Here is a 22132-nt window from a genome sequence, read left to right on the forward strand (position 1 = left end):
CACTGAAGGTAATGGGCCTAGCCCAAACCCTGAAAAACAGCCCCACACAATTTTAGCTCCTCCACCAAGCTTCCCTACTGGCACAATTCAGTCAGGCAGGTATTGTCTCCCTCAAACCATGTCTTTGTACACTGGGGCACAATCATGTTGGAATAGAAAAGGGCTTTCCCCAAACTGTTGTTAAAAATGTGGAAGCAAAGCATTGTCCAAAATGTCTTGGTATGCCCAATCATTAAGATTTGCCTTCACTGGAGATAAGGAGTCTGGCCCAAACCCTGAAAAACAGCCCAATACCATGATCCTTCCTCCACCAAACTTCACAGTTGGCACAATACAGTCAGGGTGGTAACGCTCTCCTGGCATCAGAGAACAGAAAACATGTTCCACTTCTCCACAGTCCACTGTCAGTGTGCTTTATACCAGTGTTTCCTAAAAAAATTCTGGCAACCCACTTTTAGAAGTGCTGAAGTGGGTAACTCTGTAATGACTTCCCCAACTTCCAAGGTGCATGGAGGATGAAGAGAGTATTGAAGAGAACAGAAATCTCCAGCAACACTTGTGGTTTATGAGAACAGCTTTATCAGATGGATGCGTTCGGCATGTAGCCTTCATAGGCTTGAGTGTGTTGCTGGAGAACCCACTTTTAGAGGGCAGACACCATCGTAACCCAACAACTTTGTCATCTGTATGTTTATATTTATCAAGTCTGCCTTCTGCGCTATCCCTGGCTGGCTGGTTGAGCTGAAGGCCAGATAAACATTGAATAATGTTTATCTGGACTCAGTATGGTCCTTACCTGCTGTTTTCCACTTTATGGTCCTAGATGGGGCCACTTTACCTCCATCACTTTGGGTTTTTGACATGCTCAGCCCCTTGAGCCTGCAGTAGCTGTCTTCTCTGGACCAGTATGTCGATGACTGTGACTTTAGCTCTTTTGCCATTCAGTGGCTGGTATAGCCTTGTTTATTATGGTGGAGATGGTTAGTGACATGGTGGAGCTCCCTATTGAGGTTATATCCTGTACTGCAGAGATAAATGTCCCATAAATAACTGTACAAACCAAATTCTGAAAACACATCTGGTGACCCAAAAAAAATGTCCTCATGACTTTGGGAATGAGTGCTCTACACCACACATCAGATGCTTGGCGATGGACTTGGTGGTGTGAGGCAATGGACACCCATTCCATGAAGCTCATGATGGTCTATGGTCATACCTGGTCCTCTGCTTCATTACTGTTGTTCCTAAACACTTCCACTATCTAAAAGTATCACTTACAGTTGACTGTGGTATATCCAGCAGGAATATAATTTCACAACTGACTGACTGAAACACCTAAATTCACTATTTGGCAGGAGTGACTAAATACTTTTGTCCATATATATTAGGTTTTCAGCTGAAAAAGGAGGAGGAGGCCAACAAATAAACAAATGTCTCATGCTTAAACCTTTTGAATGCCTTACAGTGAAGGAACACCAACCTCCTAACATGGCTGTTAACATTAGCAGCAGCTGGCAAACCTAGAAGACATATTTCCACCTGCCACTGTTTAATTTAGCAAAATTATTTGTTCAATCACTGCTTGGTTAATTCTCAGGAGAAAGAGACCCTGTAGATAATTTGGCTGCATGTAAAAATGTTGTGCACTGAATCTTGGAAGCTTAACAGGCAGCTCCTCATCAGAGCTTGTTCTCAGAGGAGCATTCCAAAGAAAGTGAATATTAAACTATGATATTTTTGGTTTGAGTTAGATGTACTTTTAGAACAATACTGCTCAAAGGCTTGGGTTGTTTTATTTGCTATGCCAGAAGGTCTGACTCATGAAGCCTCTGGTTTTATTGAAATAATCTGACAAACTGGCATTATTATTTAAGTAGAGGTCAGAAAACACCAGCTCCTGGCTTTTATTCATTTGCCATTATAGTCACAAAGAATGAGGCTAAGAGACAAAAGGGTCTGTCTGCCTTTCCTGGTCACATCCTAGTTCTCTTTGTTGTAGTATGGCTCTTGTCTTTTCCTTTGCCTCACTGTAAATCTTTCCTCAAGGAAGATCCCAGGCCTCAACGTCTATGCGCAGATGCAGAACGAAAAAGAACAAGAAATGATGAGTCCAGCTAATCCAACGGAGGCCACGCCCAGCTCACAGCGGGACTTGGTGCATTCTTTGGAGATACTGGACACAGAGTTCAACCTGCGGCCCATCGGTGAATATCTGTTTTTGGTTGTTTGTTTTTATCATCTGTTCCTGTCAACATGATTTTTTTCTCCATTATTTCATGCCATTGTGTCGTTCATGTGTCTTTTGTTGAGTCTCATCCTGTTCTTTTTGTTTTGTGTTTCTCAGAAGGGAAACGGTCCGGTCACGAGGTGAAGGAGAACTAAACAGAAACCAGTCTGATGAAAAGTAAAGCTGCTTCTCAGTGGAAACAATTAACCCTTACATTCCTGTGTAACTTTTCCTAAAAATGTTTGAAATACAGATGACTGAAAAAATCCATCATCTTAGGCTCTGCCCACACTAGCACAGTTTGAATTTTAAAGGTCTTGCTATAACATGAATATAATCTCTCCTTATAATTTTTAAAACAACCTCTTAAAACTCTTTCCCTCTTACATACCTAAGGCTGGGAAAACACTGTATGACTTTAAACTGTTTGCAACACGCACCTAGAGCTCATGATGCTAACGCTGTACAGCCTGCTAAATATGAAACGAATTCTGGGTAAAACGATAACTGAATGAAATCTCTCACTTACATTGCTGGTTTGAAAGCTTGCTTTAGCCCCTTACATGCTCAAAAAACCCAATAATTTTGTGCAAATTACTAAAAAAAATAAAATAAAATAAAATGCCTTTGTGTGCAAAGGTCCTTAAAGTTTGTGAAGCTAGCTGACTGAAAATTTCCCAGATGCCAAACTAGATTGAAATTTCAAGCGTTAAGGGCTAAAATGGATCATTTTCACCCTTTTTATTTTCTTTAAACCATAAAGCAAAAATTACACCTTGATGTGGAATCATCTGCATTTCTTCACTCATTCTTTCCCGTTTCTTTCTGTAATCTTTCATCCTATTTTATATTCTAATATTTATATTTGTGACTAAGCTGCACACATACAAATTCAATTCATGAAAATCTCTTTACACCATGTCATTATGCATGTGAAAGATATTGCTTGAATCATGTAGAACTTCACACTCTCTATCCAGACTGCATCTGTTACATCTGTTCATTTTTACCAAAACTATGACTAAAAATGTTCGACTGTTTTCCAGGAAAAGATCAGGATTAGCTAAAAATGTATCTTTGGTGATCAAAACTCTACTGAATAGTTAATATTTATTCATCAAAGAGACTAAAACAGGACAAAAATGTAGTTTAGTTGTCAGACATTCAAAATCCATGATATTTCTCCACCGAGCTGCAGATAATGGCAGTATATTTATCAGTATATTTATCAGTATATTTATCAGTATAATTTCACCTCCTGAGACCCTGCATTTACATCTAAGGACACTACATTTTCACTTTCCCACATTGTAGTGATAAATTCCACTATTGAAATGTTTTAGATAATTGTCTGGAATTTCAGTAGAACTTTAAGTAAATCAAATCAGGAATTATTGGAACATTTGGGAGATATGTTTGTATATTTAAGTTGGAAATTTGGGTTGGAACTTGCTTTGATGTTTTGGGGAATTTGGAGAATTAGTTGAGGATATTTTGGGGTCAGGGAGTTTCCCATAATTCTGTTGGTTGTGTCTTTAAACATTTTAGCAAGTTTGTCTGGATTTTTGGTTAGGATATTCTGTTGATTGTTCTACTGTTTAGTGTTTTTCCACATAGTTTTGGGGGAATTTATTTATAAATTCCAAAGAAATACAGGCTCCAAAGAAATTTCATTTGAATCTTAAGACTTTTTTCAGAAAGTTTCCCTGAAACATTTAGGGACTATCTGAGGAAATTTGGATTTTTTTTCAGTAGGCTGTATTATTCTTTTTTAATGTTTAAGAATTTTCTCTTTTTTCTTTTTTTTGTAATGCCTTGGACATTTTAGGGTATTTTTCGAGATTATTTTTTCTGTTTTTGAAATCTTTTATAATGTCAAAGGAAACTTTCCAAGACCTCAAGAACTTTTAGGTGAAATTTGGTCGATACTAGGCTTTCACAGGGTCTCTGGAGGTTGGTTTAGTTAGAATATTGATAATATAAAGATTTTCTTTAAATCGTTATATTGATTTTACAATCTGGCTGAATAACTTAATAAAAAAAAATGTCATAGACTAAATCTACACAAAGACTTCCAAAGTGAAAAGGACTAAAATTTGGAAAAAAAAAAAAAAAAAAATCAAAGGAATAAAATTAATACTAAATTCAAAATTGCTGCAAAAATTAAAACTGGTTAAACATGTATTCTATGTCCTGTGAGTTTTAGTTTTCCCTGTAATCAGTATGACATTTAGCATTTTTATTTTGAGAAACGCACGTGTGGTGTTTTGTACTCATGAGCATTTGACAGAGAAGCTTTTGCCACTGGAATGAAACAAATCAGAGCAAATTTGAAACACAGATATAGGTGTTTTAAATTCACCATGTTGTAAAATAAGCTCTCCTGACTGAAGATAATAAAAGTAAATCAAGGAAATCATCCCGTCAGACACTCCTGGTACCTTGTCATCTCTCTCCTTATTCCCAGTCCATGTAAATGTAATCGACAGGGAAATAAGAACAGCTTAACAGGCTGACAACAGCAAACAGCGTTATCACTGTCTTCCTTCACTGTCAGCAGGAATCAGTGTAATCCTGCTACATTATGTCACTCATGGTTGCGTCATGTGCTGTCAGGGCATGGTGTATGTTTTATAGAGTGACACTGACATTCAAGGAGTTGTTTTAAAAGTTGAAGCGTTTTCAACAGGGGGCACTATGACTACAGTGACAGAGAGAAGGTGACACTGAGGGCCCTTCAGCTCTGAGCACTAAAATGCTGGTTTATATAGATAATAGGTGCTGCCAGTGCAGTTAATGGCATTAAAGGACACAGGCTCTTAATTATTTTTAATTTGACTTACCTCATTAAACAAGCTGTTTAACAGGGGCTCACTGAGCACAAAGCTACCAGTGTAATGGAAATGTAAGTAGCTAAGGAGCAAGGTATTTATGTGTTTATTTATTTAAATATTCTAAGTAGTTTTGAGCTGTTGCGATAAGTGTCTTCAGTGACTTCAGTACATTAACTTTATTTTAATTGTATCGTTTGCTACAATAATGTATAAAACACCAATTCCAAGAATGTACATTACAATATTTATTGAAAACAGATTTCACTTATTTTCAAATCTCATAAACCCATAATTTATTCACAGAAGAACAAAAACAACATGTCAGATGATGAAACTGAGATATTTGCTCATTTCATAAGCTCATTTTGAATTTGTTGGCATCAAAACATTTCAAAAATGAAAGGATGGGCCATGTTTATCATTGAGAATGAGCCCCCTTTTAACAACAGACTGTAAATGTATGGGAATTGAGGAGACCAGCTGCTGGAGCTTAGGGGAGAGGAATGTTGTCCCATTCTTGCCTGATGTATGATCCAGCTGCTAAACAGTCTTGGGTCTTCATTGCCGGATTATTTGTTTAATGATGTTCTAAATGTTTTCTATTGGTGAAAGTTCAGCACCCAGACTCTTCTATTGTGAAGCCATGCTGTTGTGATGGATGTGCTGTGTGGTTTAGCATTGTCTTGCTGAAATATGTGAGCCCTTCCCTGAAAGAGACATTGTCTGGATGAGAGCACATGTTGCTCTAAAACCTCTGTATACTTTTCTAGTTCCTTTCCAGATGTGTAAGCTGCTCACGCCATAGGCACTAATGCAACCCCATGCCACCGGAGATTCAGGCTCATAACAAGCTGGATGGTCCCTCTTCTCTTTAGTCCAGAGGACACAGAATCCGTGGTTTCCCTTAAGAACATTAAATTTTGATTTATCTGACCACAGAACAGTTTTCCATTTTGCTAGATGAACTAGATGGCTTCTTCTTTGCATGATACAGCTTTAACCTGCATACATGGATGCCATGGTGAACTGTGACAGACATTGATTTCTGGTGTCTGTTTGATGCAGTGATTTCCAGTACAGAATCATGACTGGTTTTAATGAACAACCAGCCTAGGGCCTCAAGATCAGCATCCAATACTGACCTTTGGCCTTGATGCTTGTTCATGGAGATTTCTCCAGATTCTCTTGATCCTTTGATAATATTACACTGCAGATGGTGGGTTATTCAAGGTCTTCTCAACTTTACACTAAGGAACACTTTTCTAAAATTGTTCTGTGATTTTTAGATGCTGTTTTTCACAGAATTGTGAACCTCTGCTTATCTTTATTTTGAGAGACTCTGCATCTCTAAAATACTCCTTTCATACCCAGTTATGTAACTGACCTGTTGTTAATTAACCTAATAGTTGTTAAATGCTCCTCCAACTTTTTAAAATTAGTAATAGTTGCTTTTCCAGCTGTTTGTTGCCCCGTCCCTGCATTTTTGGATTGGTTTCTGCCATCAAATTCAATATGAGCTGATGTTTTCGTGAAATTGTCAAATGTCTCAGTTACAACATCTGATATGTTCTTTATGCTCTGGAATCAGAGTCGTGCTAACAGTATATAAAACAATGACCAGAGCCAGCATTAATCAAAAAGTAGCGTTTACGGATTCCCAAAATGCCATTTCTGTGTGGATGAAACGCGGATACGACAAAAACTTTTGTGCATGTTTCTGAATTCATCTCCGTGTGAACAGGGCCTAGATGTCAGGGGCAGCCAAGTGCATAGTGGCGGATCAGCTGGGAGGATACCTGGAGAGATGGGGCATGGGCCTTGAGTGGTCATGCCTGTGTTCCTGTACCTGATCTGACCTAATAAACAATTATATTGTTGCCACTAAATAGGAAGTTGCAGGGGCTCCCATCGTCTTCTGAGCACATCAGTTTGGATAAAATCAGTCATAACACAACTCATGCCACAGCGAAATCTAGAAAAAGAAAGCTTTAGAACCATCAAAAAATCAGGCCTTTATCCATGCATTCACTAAATATAATCATGTCAATATCCAGCCTGATTCCCCCCTTCCAACCAAAGTCAGCAAAGGCCTGATTATCTGATCTGAATAACTGCTTGGAAGTTGATTGGAGCTACCCTGACTTAAGATTTTAAGCATTGAACCTTTTCAATATTTGCGATCGGAAATCTTGTTTTGTGGGGTGAACATCCGAGCAGGCATGAGCAGTTTTGTTTGGTGTAAAAAATCAAAATGAAGGTGGTCATCATTTGTCTTATGAGTGGGGTCTCAAATTAAAAAAAAAGGTTAAGATTTTTGCTGCCAGTGCTTCCAATGCTGCATCATCAGGTCAATGCACAGTCTTTTAAAGTCAACATAAAATATTCTGACATGAGTTTCTCTCCTCTCTCTCTCTCCAGGATGTATGAAACCTCATGTACATGTGAAATTCTCCACAGAACTCCCCACATACATCGTCTAAACTCTGGGCTGGATTTCCTCTCCAGCTGCATCATGGACATTTTTTTACCATTTGGGACACAATGGTTTTGAGCTTTATACCTGTGCATGTTGGACCCTGCTGACACATACTGTGCTCTGTTCAAACCAGAAGAAACTGTGTACAGGTTTTAACATACTCTATTTTTCTTTTAACATAATGTATGTTGGATAAATTAAACATTTTTAAAATGCCGTTTATTTATAGAAGTCAGAAACCTTACTACAAGGGAACGCCAGCATGAACTAGAGGGGGAAAAATAAAAAAACAGTTTTGTTTTGCTTTCATATCTGAGATTGGTTTGCTGTTGTATGAAGCTGACAGCAGTAGTGTATTATTTATTCATATGAATATACTTTTAATAAGTATGTTATTGAAGTGAATTACACATTTATTTTGTAAATCATGAATGTCTATGTTATAAATTTGTGTATTTTAATAACAAATGTCAGACTAAACAGCAGTTCTGTTAAAATATGAATAGGGTACTTCAAAGCTTTTGGTCCATTGTCTCTTGGAAAGCAAATTTATGGCACAATACACATTTTCTACTGAGCTATTTCATTTTTTCTGATTTTAATTTATTAACAGAAATACAGGGTTTCTGGTTTGATTTAACCTTTGCTGTTAATCTAACGCTTCTGGTACTATTTATGATACATACCAGTTTGTAAAATGTTTTGTGCTACAGATAAAGAGACACTTGACAGCTCCAGGTACACTGTCGGAGTGCAAGTGGTTCCCAAATATCACCAAACCCAACACCTTTTAGGATTAGAAGAAGAGCCTGACAAAGACGGCAGGACTATCCAATAAAGAATTCCAAAACGGTCCTCGCCGCACCCCGATCACAGCTCACAACTGGAGGCAGAGTCCGAACACCAAGGCTTGGATTTAAGACGGTAGCTGAAATGAGATGCAGCTACTTTGTGGGGGAATCCAAAGAGCATGGCAGTGAGAAAGAGAGAAGTTAAGAGAGATGGAAGAGTGCTTTTTGGGGTTGTGACGCACCAGGAATGTTCAGTTGGACAGAATAAGAAGAGGTTGAATTGTTGAATTCATAATGTGGCCAGTCAAGCTCAAGGCTGGTTAAGGTTGGCGACACATTCAGGCTAATGTCCTGACCCACTCTCTGGTAGCTCCCATTTTCATTCCAGCTCATTATACCACGCTGTAGGAGCAGGAGAAGTAGAGCGCACATGCTACAAGGCTACACTGATGGTTAGCGTGACTGTGGTCCTTGGCGTGTGAAATCTGACAGATGTAAATGCCTGATTGATGCCTTTCAAATCTCTGGAGGCAACTTCCCAGATTTGTTTTTCCGCTCTTTAGTTTAAGGAGGTGTTTAAGTGCAGAGGGAGTTTGATTTTTATTAGTTTGAGAGATCTTTTCTGCCTTAAAAATTCAACTGCTGATACACTTGCAACAGCCAGAAGTATAACCACAAACACAATAGGCAAGGCAACTTCAGAGTGCTTTATGGAGCCAAAACAAGGCATTTAAACCATCAAGAGCCTCCAACACATGACATGGATGTTATTTTAGTAATTACTGGATATTTGCATGCCCCACATGCCGACTTATTCCAGCAGAGCATTTTTGTGTGTTTTAACAAACTAGCTATTGACAGTTACTAGGCCTGAGTGATGTGGCCTGAATATCATAGATTTTTTGCCCTTTTTATTATAAAATACAAAGAGATAATGAGTTTAAATGCATGTCCAGGGGTTACAACCCTGCCCCACCCCCCAAAACAAACCTGTGATGGCATACTGAAGTCATGTCTGAACATAAGATCACAGAAATGTTTTTATAAGTCGCTGATTTCCTGATGTGGGCCCTCACAATACTTGGGCAAAACACCAACTGCAGACTTTTATTGTGAAGGATTCGGCAGGGGTACCAGCAAGGGTTATCACCACAGCAAGTTTCTTTGAATCATCGTGGCCTGAAACTAGCAAATCATCAGTTTATACACACCCTTAACCAGATGTTTAAGCCTCTGTAATACAAGTCCCTGCAGTGCTGTTTGAAAGACAAACTGTCTTGAACCCAGCTTATATTAAAGTCCCAGACATGCCGACAGAGACGCCGTATAAAGCAAACACTCGCTTCATGTTGCTGTTATTACAGAAATCAGACATCAGGAGGAGAGAACACACCTTTTACCTCATTACTGTGCTTCACATTAACTGCACAGTCACAAATGGGTGATGTTTGGCTTTTTTTTTTGTTTTGTTTTGTTTTAGTGCCAGAGAAACATGCTAATGACTGGACTCATTCACTTTTTTAAACTAACATCATCATCATTTATGTCTCATGTGTACCACAACACAACATCAGTGTTTGAACCGAGGACGATGGTATTGCAGAAATCCATACCATGGCAGGAATTTTACCAGTGAGGGTTTTATTACCTGTTTACAGCCCACCGCTAATGGTTTCATTTGCAAGCATCACAGCTAGCTGCTTCAGTTTTGGATTCATCATATCACACATTGGCTTTCAGATCAAGGTGAAGAAGAAGATGCATAGAAGCAACTGCACAAGAGAAAAAATTTGTATTCAGCTGCTTGACCGGGACAATAATAATACTGTATTCAAATACATGTACCTTAATATGGAGATGGCCCCCCTTTTTGCAGCTGTAAGAGCCTCCCCTCGTCTTGGAAGGCTTTCCACAAGATTTTGGCGTATTTCTGTGGGAATTTGTGCCTATTCATTCTGCAGAGCATTTATAAGGATAGACAGTGATGTTGGATGAGAAGGCCTTGCTCTAAATCTCCATTCCAGTTCATCCCAGGTGCTTATTGGGGTTCAGGTCAGGGCTCTGTGCCGGCCAGTCAAGTTCTTCATCAAACCATGTTTTTATAGTCCTAGCTTTGTGCACTGGGGCACAGTTGTGTTGGAATAGAAAAGGGCCTTCTCGAAACTGTTGCCACAAAATTGGAAGCATAGCATCGTTCAAAATGTCTCTGTATGCTGAAGCATTAAGACTGCCCTTCAGTGGTGTTGGCCTAACCTTGCAAAGCAGATGGATTCGCCTGTTTTCGGGTTTCTCACTGGCGAATCCATCTTGTAAACCTCCCACCTGAACAGTATGGGCCCTGTAAGAAAGTGACAGGACCAATCAGAGTAAGAGGCAGTACTTCCAGGCTCAGCAGAGTCATGACGTAGCAAGCAGTGAAGAGGCTGGTGCAATTATGGTGGAGGAGATTAGCGTGGATGCTGCTATCATGTCAGTTTCATGATAACTTGACGACAGTTCTTCATTAAAAGTAGAACAAATAACAGCATTGAGTTCTTTTCTTTGCGGAAATGATGTTTTTGCCCTTCTCCCGGCTGGATTCGGCAAGTCTAATCGTCTCGTGTTTTATTGTTCTGTATGGCCCGGCTCCAAGTTTTTTTTCAAAGGCTCTGCCCTTCCCCAAAAACAGTCTCTGTGGGGTTTTCCCCATGCCAGGTTAGTGTAAAGGTGCAGTCAAAACAAAATTCCAAGGTTTTTAGCATGAGGCTCATAGCTGAGTTCAAAGCGGTCAGGATGAGGGTCAGTACCTCGAAGTCCAAAGCCATGGTTCGCTGCCAGAAAATATTGGATTGCCCCCTTCGGGTGGCAACTGAGTCTTTGCCCCAGGTGTAGGAGTTCAAGTATCTTGCGGTATTGTTCATGAGTGAGGGTAGACTGGACCATGAGATTGACCAGCGGATTGGTGTAGCATGGGAGGTTTTGCAGGCACTGTACCGTACCATTTTGGTAAGGTGGCGATAAGCCGGAGGGCAGAGCTCTCAATTTGTCTCCATTCCAACCGTCACCTCTGGTCAAGACCATTGGGTAATGATTGAAAGCCTGAGATCCTCAGGAGGGTGGCTGGGTTCAGCCTTAGACATAGGGTGAGGAGCTCGGGCATCTGGAAGGAGCTCAAAGTAGAGCTGGTGCTCCTTTGTCTCGAAAGGAGCCAGTTGAGGTGGCATCTGATTAGCCTCCTTCTGGTCGCTTCCTTATGGAGGTCTTCCAGTCATGTCCAACTGGGAAGAAACCCCGGGGTAGACCAGGACTCTCGGGAAGGATTATATATCCTATCTGGCCTGGGATTGCCCCGGAATCTCCCAGGAAGAATTGGGACATGTTGCTGGGGAGAGGGTCGTCTGGGCAGACTTTCTTAGTCTGCTGTCACCACAAAACAGTGCTGAATGAGCAAAGGTTTTTAGGAAAGTGAAATGAAGTTCATGGAAGTGGGTCAGCTTTAGAGTCTGGTAACTTCTGCATGTTAGCATCTTATAGTCCTCTCAGCAGTAGCCATTTCCCCAAGTCTAGAGAGATCATTGAAAGGCAACACAGCACCTGCTTTGCACACACCTCAGGTAATGTGCATTAAACAATGTTTGACAACTCAGTGGCATTTCAGCACAGCTTAAACCTGCATTTTATTTCCTACATTGACCATCTCAAAGTATTTCATACAATAAAGAAAAGAAATGAACAATACAATCTTGCAGACTTAACATCTGAATCTTGTGAATCAAGCTCTGAGTGTTTACATTTCCATCTGCATGCTGTTTTGGTAACAAGTGTACATCCATCGTCATATTCATCCTTTCGATGTTGGTTCCGTCTTGTGAGACAGAACCTGCACTCAGCTATGAGGCGACTTTATCTTGTTTCATTGCATGCTCTGTAAGGGTAATTTCAAATACCAGTGGTTGGATTTTTATCACACAAATAACACCCAGGAATGAAGCAATACAGTAATAATTTGTTTTGGAATACTTAAGGAGATTTAAGGTTATCTTTTCAAGATTTGCAAGCAAAGGTGTACAGGCATTCGAAGGATTTAGCTCACATTTTAGAGAAGGTGATCTAGCTCTGATTTGAAAAGCTTGAAAGAGACAGACAGTCGTAGCCTGTAACCAGACTACTGTCAGAGCACTAATCCAAACCTTAACCCCAGAAAACAGGAAAAGACTTAACGCTTGCCTTTGAGTTTTAAGAAGGACAGGTCAAATAACGCCCGGCTAAACTGAGGGATCTCTGGCCTCCTGGTTACGATGAGCTGTGTTGATTCATCACTAAATGGTGTTTTGAATTAGTATACAAGCTTTGGGCTACATGCTCTTCCCCTCTCTCTTTCTCTCCATCCCCTTGTTCCTGCAGAATTAGCAAGATTATTATTTTTGTAGAGAAATGACAATAATAATGACAAAAAAAGAGTTTTATTACTGTACAGCTTTTGTATAAGAACAGACGGTAAGGTGTTACAGTGTTTTTGTTTGACCTCAACTGTGCTGTGTGTAATTGTTTTATGCATTTATAATCATATTTATTAAATGGAAAGAAGTCTGTTAACAGTGTTCTCATTTTCTTACATTTGTACAGAAATACTATGTATTTGGGGGAGCATTCAACCTATAAAGAAACAAAAAGCATGTGTTGGTATTTTTTCTGCTATAAAGATTGCAAATTTGAAGGCTTTAACATGCCTCGAAAGTCAACAAACTTTGCAAAAAAATGTTTAGACTTTTGTATTTTTGTGATTTGTGCAAGTTCAAATAGCCTCAGACCTCAGTTAGAGTAAAAGCTTTATGGTATACATATGCATCATGTCCGGGCAAAAATAGTCTCTCGGGACCATCCTCTAAAACTTACAGGAGGTGCTCTGCATTGAAAGGTCAATTTTTCACATTTTAGGGGCTCAGCGTCCTCTCAAAGGGACCAGGCTTCAAGGACTTGTTTACCACCACTTATGGCTTTGCAATCATTTAGCTCAGCTTTATATAAATAGCCAGACCTTCGTTTGGGATTATTTTTGCTTCTATTTATTCAACCAGTTTTGACCTAAGGTTTATATAGGTTTATATATCGCCTATAAAATGTACCTAACACCTTGGATGTTTTTATAAATCAATCATTGTCAATTTAATTTAGCTTTCATGAAAAAAATACAAAAAAACCTTTTTAATGTCCAACTGAAAACAAATTTCTACAAAGAAATGGCAATTAAACAAAATATGTAATGTAAAATAAGTCATAAATATTCACTCCCTTTGAAGTGACAGACCTAGTTCAACAGAGTCCAGTCGACTTGTGCCACAACTCTCACAATTAGTGAAATGGAGATCACCTGAGTGCAGTGAATGTGTCTCAAGTGATTGCAGTATAGGGACACCTGTGTCTGGAAGGTCCAGTCCTTGGTTAATAAGTATTCCTGGCTACCATTACACCATAATGACGAAAGAACACTCCGAGCAGCTCAGAAAAAGGGGGTTGAAAAGTATAAGCCTGGGGATGGATATGATAGATAACAAACCGAGTGAGAGTGCAAGGAGACTGGTGAGAGAAAACACCAAGACACTTGTGACTACTCTAGAAGCAGCTTTATGGGAGAGTGGCAAAGAGAAAACCACTGTTGAAGAAAACTCATACTAAATCTGGACCTTGGTTTTGCCAAAAGGCATGTGGGAGACTCCATGGTTAAGTGGAAGAAAGGTCTTTGGTCCGATGAGACCAAAATGGTGCTTTTTGTGGCCATCAGACATGACACTATGTTTGACCAAACGCTGCACATCACAAATCTTTCACTGCTACCCTCACTGGCCATCCCATGTGATTGACAGCTGGAGTTACATGGCCAGTTAGAGAGCAATGGGCACATGTCATCACCTTTCACTGAGCGTCATTGGATGAATCCTTTGTCGGTCATGTTTTGCCAACCAGTTGACACTCTTGGATCCCTAAGGCCCTCCAAATCATAGCTTCTGCAGTAGAGGTAAAGAAACAGACCAGAAGAGCAAAGTAGACCTGTTGATCTCTGATGATGGCGAAGCAAAGCTAAAGTCATCATTCAGCCTCATTTATCTCACATTTGAGACATTTAGTGAAAATAGAATGAAGACATTTATGCTAAAAAAAAAAAAAGGCAAAATTTCATTTTTTCCATGGTTTGTACACATACCTATTATTTCATTCATATATTTCTCTACTTTTGTGAAGCTAAGACTTTGGTAAACCTGTTTAAAGCACCAAAATAGTTCATCCACATGAGTGCAGGTGTGTTTTCACAAGAGATTCAAAAATTTTCAAAAATAGGATTTCGTAATTCAGCATTTGGGCTAAATTAACTTTTTACACAGTCCTCTAGGACAAATTGGGCCTCTGTATGCATAAAGCTGAGATAGTCTGGAAAATTCTGATATAAAATACTTGGGTATTGTGTTATTTTCAAGTACCTGAAAAAGGCGAATTAAAAAAGGATGTAAAAATTAGGAAATGCCCTTAAAACCTCAGATGGTTATGGATGTTTTTCATTTACTTTTAACACTTGGTGTAGTCATTAACAGCTCAAAACATGGCCTTTTTGGTAGCATTTGCTACCTTGCCCTTATGGTTCAAAAGTGTCCAAGCAATTTACAAAGGGGTGTGCCTGTGGCACAGACCTGTGCTACGTGAGCTCTAAAGGCCCATTTATACTCCCTTTACGTACGAAAATGTATACATCCTTTTCAAACGATGTTACCGTCACCGCTTACATACTTCCATGCGTCCTTTATGTTGGCATGGATGTTAACCAATACATCCACCGGGGGGGGCAGCCCAGAGTCAAAAGTTTATGACAACAACAAACTCAAAAACAAACATGGCGACTGTGGAGGAGGTGTTGATAATGTACCTCTTGCATAAAAGACAAAAACAGAGTGTCTTTTCTAACCAACTCGCACAACTTTTCCTCAAAAAGATCTGCCATTGTTATTTCTTCTTCGTGTCTCACTAGAGCTACGTATCGGGTAGTGACAGCAACACTGCCCCCATGGTTTTCGGTGGTACTGCTCTGTATGGCCTGTATCCGTAAGCTTTATGGAAATGTGCAGAAATACGGACGAAATGAACGTGGAGCATGGACAGAAGGCTCCGTCTGTATCCGTATTTAACGTTGAATAAATGGGCCTTAAGGGTTAAGCATACCCAATCACTGAGCATATCTTAGCCAACATTAGATAGGTTTTTACTAACTTCAATATCAAGGTGACATATATAAAAGTGGTCCCACCATTCTTAGAAATTTCTTTACGTGGCCCTCGGTGGAAAAAGTTTGGACACCGTTAATGGCCACCATTTGTAGCTTTGAATATCTGAACCAGGCCCATTCTTGCTCAATACTTTTGCTGAAACATTTACCTCAAAATTTTTAATCTGAAAAGTTTGAAAGTTCGCTCAAAGTACTGAAGCTCTTCTAAAGAGCTATTCTAGTATTTTTCCATAAATTATTCGTGACCAATTTAGTTGGGAGAAACTTAAACAGCCTTAACAGTAATTTGATTCAAAAAAAGCCTTCTTTTTTTTTCCCCCTCTCGTCGGCTTAGGGAAGTTTAGACCGGTTTGTCGAGCAGAAAGGATCCTCTCATAAATAGGGATGAGTGTCTGGGCTGGAGTCATTAAAGATGAAGATGTTAATTTCAGCATGGATATAACCTTAACAAGACTCAGTGCGGAATATAATGATGCTGAAGTGAGTGATAGGAGTAATTACAGCTGGCTCTGGTACACTTACTTATGCGCTGCCTGAAATAGCTGTGGGTGGAGCTGCAGCAGTGGTAATGATGATGGCAAAACCAACACAGACTGATTGTCTGAGTGATTCATATGGTTGAATGCATGTGTACAGGATAAATCTCAGCTGAGGCATTCAGGGAGCATATATCCACTGAGTAACGCCGATGATGAGAGCGTTTCTCATAGCGAGGAGTCATCGTAGTTCACATGATGCACATATCCAAAGGCTGTCATTGTCCTCAACAAAAGAGAAGAGGGACAGGCCACAGGGCAGTGTCATCACTGATGTGTACTGATGCTTCTGCTGCTGACGACCGTTGAAGGGGGAAACAGACAGAGCGGTCGGGAATAGAGCACAGGGAGGGAGAGGCAGACTCTGTAATCGTTCTTAGCCGGAAGACGCTCGGCTGCCCCGGGGAGAGAGAAGATTACCAAGAGATCAATTCCAAAACAGGGCTGGCTCTGCTGACATCTCAAGGTAGTGCAGTGCAGTGCCCTCGTGGGACCGGCTGCCAATACAGGCTGGTATTACGGAGGATTTAGTGTGAAGGAGACTCTCAGAGAGCAGAGGAGAGGCGCTCGGTTGAAGTAAATAGCAGGAGGATTACATAAAAATGTTACAGTGTTAACAAGGGTGGGATTCCTCACACGGATAAGTTATAGCTGCACGAGGGAAAAAAAACTAACATCAGCTGTATCACAGGAGAGAGCAACTAAAGAGGGAAGAGTAAATGAGGTGCTAGACGGTCATGCTGCATTTAATATTCTCAGTGCTTAAGTAGTAAGGAGGTCAAACTGGAGAGCTGAACTCTGTAGCCTCATCACATCAACGTTTAACCTAACAGAACATCTTAAAGGATATTCATCTGCTTCTGGATTTATTCAAAAATTCACACAGAGCCTATGAAGGTATTCACCTGTTTGGATGGGGCACCCTTTAACTGATTTTTTTTAATGTTAAGCAAGAACAAATTTCCACAAAGTAATGTGAAAAATATGCAATGCAAAATGAGTGACTGCCTTCAAGTCAGTATTTAGTTGAGTCACCTTTGGCTGCAATCACGGCACTGAGTCTGTGTGGATAGGTCTCAGACGCTACAATTTTACTCGATTCTTCTTTGCAAAACTGCTCAAGCTCTGTCAGTTTGCAAAGGGATTGGGCATGAACAGCCAGTTTGAAGTCCAGCCACAAATTCTTTATTGGACTGAGGTCTGGGCTTTGACTTGGCCACTCTAGAACATTCCTCTTGTTGTCTTTAAACCATTTTTGTTTATCTTTCACAGCACGCTCAAGGTCATTTCCTTGTTGGAGAATAGATCTAAAAGGATTTTTATATATATTGCCACATTCACTCCACCCTCTACCTTTACAAGCCTTTCAGGTCCAACAGCTGAGAAGCATCCCCACAGCAGGATGCTGCCACCACCGTGCTTCACAGTAGAGCCCCGCGCGGGACTGTTTTCTTCATCCCACTCCCGTCCGCTCCTGCTGAACTTCTGACCATTACTGCCCGCTCCTTCAACATGTGTGATACACTCCCGCCCTCACCTGCAAAACCCTGAGAATTCATGCCCGCACAATAATAGAGATGCATTGATTTTCTTCTCCCGTCCCGCAGGAGAAAACATGTCATTTTATAGGCTATTAATAGAGATTCATGGGCAGTGCTTAATTTGTAAATCTTTAGGACCCGTAACGCAGACCGGGTGTTGTTCCGGCGTAGAGGGGAAACAAAAGTGTCACGGAATACATCAAAAACGAAAAACAGTGCCTTGTGCAAAGACGGGCCAAGAAGATCATGTGAGTGTAAACAACCTATTAATCTAAATGATTAAAAAAAGAATTAGCTGCAGAAAAGCACGTACAATTGCCCATCGAGGAGAGCATCTCTCTCCCTCACTCTCTCTCTGAGCAGCAGCTGTCAGTTAAATCGTTTCAGCACCAAGGACAGCTCATTTAGCCTATCTCAGCATAAACATTACTAAACTTTCACAACTCAAAATCCTACTTTTTCGGTTGAAATAATTATTCATGAAACTGTATTTGTCTTGTCATTTAGTATTCAGTAGTAGATATTAATCTATTATTCCATCAGAGCTTGTCTGCAGAAACAAAACTTGTCAGACTTGTTTTCTTTTTCTGTTTGAGCTTCTTTTCTACATCATTTGTTGACTTCATCATCCTGTTGCTCGGCTACATCCAGATCCCGCAGTGTTTTTTTTTTTAGCTGCCCGTTCCCGCCCGCAGCAAAGTTCAAACCGCCTGCTCCCGTGAGATTTGTGTTGCAGCCCTCTTCTTCACAGTGGGGATGGTGTGTTTGTGGTAATGTGCGATATTTGGTGTCCGCCAAACTTAGTGTCTTGTCTGATGGCCAAAAAGCTCCAGTTTGGTCTCATCAGACCAAAGAACTTTCTTCCACAGTGGCTTTCTCTCTCGGTGAGAAGGGGTTTCAACATTTAATGTGCCAGAGGTGTGAACTATGTGAATTATTTAATTCCGGTGTGGCAATCAGACCTGTTGCCACAAATGCACAAAATCAAGCACCTAGCCATGCAGTCTACAAAAATGGGATCTGATATGTTTGTGAAAATTCATCCCTGCTGGATATTCAACAGTTGACTCTTAGTGATGTTATGAGAAATTGGAAGCGTTTAGGAACAACAGCCAGGAAGAGGAAAGTCGCGTAATGCTCTGCTGATCCCATAGCTGAAGAGCTCTGAACTTCCACTGGCATTAATGTAAGCACAGAAACTGTGCAGCAGGAGCTTCATGGAACAGGCTATCATGGCTGAGCAGCTGCATGCAAGCCTTCATCACCAAGTCCAATAGTAAGTACGGGATGGAGTGGTGCAAGGCACACCGACACTGGACTGTGGAGCAGTGGAAACGTGTTCTGTAGAGGCACGAATCACACTTTTCTGTTTGGCAGTCACTTCCAGGTATGGTGGATGTTGGGAGACAGTACTTGCCTGACTGAATTGTGCCAGCTGGGAAGCTTGGTGGAGGAGCTAAAATGGTGTGGGGCTGTTTTTCAGGGTTTGGGTTAGTATCTCGAGTGAAGGCCAGTCTTAGTATTGGACAATGCTGTGCTTCCATCTTTGTGACAGCAGTTTTCTATTCCAACATGACTGTGCCCCAGTGCGCAAAGCACATAGTATAAAGGCGGTTTGATGAGTTTTGTGTGGAAGAACTTGACTGGCCCACACAGAGCCCTGACCTTAACCCCACTGAGCACCTTTGGGATGAACTGGAACGGAGATTGCAAGCCAGGTCTTCTCGTCCAACATCAGTGCCTGACCTCATACATGCTCTGCAGAATGAATGGGCACAAAGTCCAACAGAAACACTTCAGAATCTTATGGAAAGCTTCCAAGAATAGTGGAGGCTGTTATAGCTGCAAAAGAGGGGCCAACTCCATACTAAGGCACATATATATTTGAATATAATGTCATTACAGTGTATTTAGGGAAAGTTATTTATATGAGGTAAGACACACAGTTTTTTGATACATTTAAGGTTCTCTTTGCCCATATAGTTTAAAAATATTTTTTCTATAAAAATACGCTTGACATGAGAGCAGGCACAATTATTCTAGTACCTGACCTGGATAGCTCGGCACAGCATACAATTTAACTGCAGAGGGATGCAGCAACTAAAGGCATCATTGAATTATTTTAGGATGGCTGAGTTTGAAAAAAAAAATGGTGCAATTGCCCTAAAAGAAAAGTGTCCTTTTGACCTCACCGTATATTATATAACTGCTCCATCTCTCGTGTATGTGCACCTGAGTTGCCATTCTCACAGTTTTCAAACTGTGTTCTGAGGGATTTTGAAGGTTAGGTTTGGAAAATACTCAACTTCTAGGACTACTTTGTCCTTCACTGACATGGTGTACAAGGTTTTATGTAGATCAGTGCCCCACTAGGGTCAAGTTATAGCTCATGTTTGTTTCTAAATGCTAAAAGCTACTATTAGGACAGTTTTACAGGAGCACAACAGAGAACACACATTTCTCCTCTCAGATCAGATGATTTTACTTCAACAGCTAGTTAATACACAGAGAATTATGGCATAACTACCTGATATCGTTATCTTTTTGTTCAAAAACCAGAATGAGAGGAGCTACAGCAGCTTTTACCAGGATTTTGGACGTGGGTTTTGCCTGCAGCTTATAATGAACACTGAGTCTGTTCCAATCCCCACATTGCTCAGACCACCTCTGATAATGACACGTTCAATGGCCCATGACGTCATGTTCAATTAAAAGAGCTGAGCTTAATGATGGAGATGAGACTACTGCAGGAGGGAGACCTAATTGCTCAAAGAGGGAAAACTTTGAAAGAGAAGGGCAGGAGGAGGACAGAGTTACTTCAGCTCAGGGTTAGGTGACAGCATGTGTGTATGTGTTATGTGCACATGTCATACACTGCTGTAAAAAAGGTATTTAGCTCTTTCTGATTTCTTATTTGTTGCATATTTGTCAATCTTAAATTTTTCAGTTCATCAAAAAAATTGTAATACTGAACCTAGATAACCAGCGTAGATATAAAATGCAGCTTTTAAATGATGATTTCATTTTATTAAGGGGACAAAACTATCCAAGCCTACCTGGCCTCATGTGAAAAAGTCATTGCCCCCTAAAACTAATAACTGTTGTGCCCCCCTGGAAGGAACAACTGCAAGTGCATTAACTGGCAATGAGTCTTTCACATGCTCCTTTGCAGAACTGTTTATATTCAGCCGCAATTGAAGTAAAAGCAGCAGTAAAAGAACAAGACAAATGAAGATGCCATTTTGACATCTTCATTGGTCTTATTCATTTAAGTTTGAAAGATAACTGTTTAAAGACCCTGTAAAGTGAAAATAAATCTGTATTTAGGTTTGTTGTACGTCAGGTCACTGTGTTATGAACCACCAGGTCAATTTCTGTCTAATAAAACATCTCTTGGTTTGTAAAATTCCGCTTCAAAATCCTGAAAAATGAGGCAGGAAAATCTGTTCTAGGATGGTGTGGGCGTGTCTGTTATATGAGCTGAAGCCACACCCACTGAGAAGAAATACGATCCTCTCAAATTTAAAAATGCTACAATCTGATTGGAGAAAAGCACTCTATTAAAGAATTAGTGAACACTTTAACATTTTTTTCAGCTGAACACTGAGGTATCTGACTGAATTATGATAAAACACATTTTGTTATTTCTGACATTTGCACCAAACTGATAAAAATCTGCATTTTATCACTTTCAATTAGCTCAAACGGACATCTGCTTTGAAAAATCTTTTCTGACAAGGCGGGGCTTCTGTGACATCACAAACTCTATATAAAAGGTAGAATGTTACCACCTCTAACTGACTTCACCATTCAGAAACCACTCCCATCCTCTCCTGCATCTGCACTGCCTTTAGTAACGCTGGAGCCATCAGCCCAGACAGGACCACCACAGCCCATCACCACACTACAGCCTGCTTCTGGGGACTCTAAAGGGGAAAAGTCCTCCACCACAAAATATCGCTCTGAGGCAGCAGTGCTGCAGGACTCTCTACCACTTTCTTGCAAGGGGAGTCACTGTCTCTCCCGCTTCATCTGGAAAACCCCATCCTTAAAAGGAACCCTGCATGATCAGACAAGTTTATCTTGTTGGATAGATATTTGTATCACTTAAATGTATATTGAACAAAAAACTCACTAGATATCCTAGATATCTGCATTTTGAGTAAATTTGAGCTCATAAACTCACCAGGAGGCCGCCATGTTTTGGTCTGCGCTGGTACTGTGATGACATATGAGTTTGCTGCGTGCTGGTTTTGTCTCCCTCCTGTCAAAGCTCCGTCATTCCTCCAAGTTTTACCTCAATAAAACTTCCTACAAATGACTGGATTCAGTGTGTAGTGTAAGCACGCCGGGAGCTTTTCAAAAGTAAAGCATTACGTTCTTACAAAGGGTGTTTCTCCAAAGAAATGCTCAAATGGACTTTTACTTTGAAAAGCGCAAACCTGAAGTGTTGTCAAACTGTGTTTATGTTCTGT

General features: G+C 40.4%; 1 protein-coding gene across 1 annotated transcript in view; it reads left to right on the forward strand.

The window, feature by feature from the left end:
* The window catches only part of LOC121508774 (VPS10 domain-containing receptor SorCS1), a 330036-nt gene extending 319780 nt beyond the window's left edge, over nt 1-10256 (forward strand). Inside the window, exons 26-27 of the mRNA XM_041785854.1 lie at nt 2047-2204; nt 7480-10256. Coding sequence (XP_041641788.1) covers nt 2047-2204; nt 7480-7541 — 220 coding nt within the window. The 3' untranslated portion in view covers nt 7542-10256. The remainder of the gene's footprint in view (nt 1-2046; nt 2205-7479) is intronic.
* Nucleotides 10257-22132: the final 11876 nt, after the last annotated feature.

Source organism: Cheilinus undulatus, linkage group 4 (assembly GCF_018320785.1).
Source record: "Cheilinus undulatus linkage group 4, ASM1832078v1, whole genome shotgun sequence".
Lineage (NCBI taxonomy): Eukaryota > Metazoa > Chordata > Actinopteri > Labriformes > Labridae > Cheilinus > Cheilinus undulatus.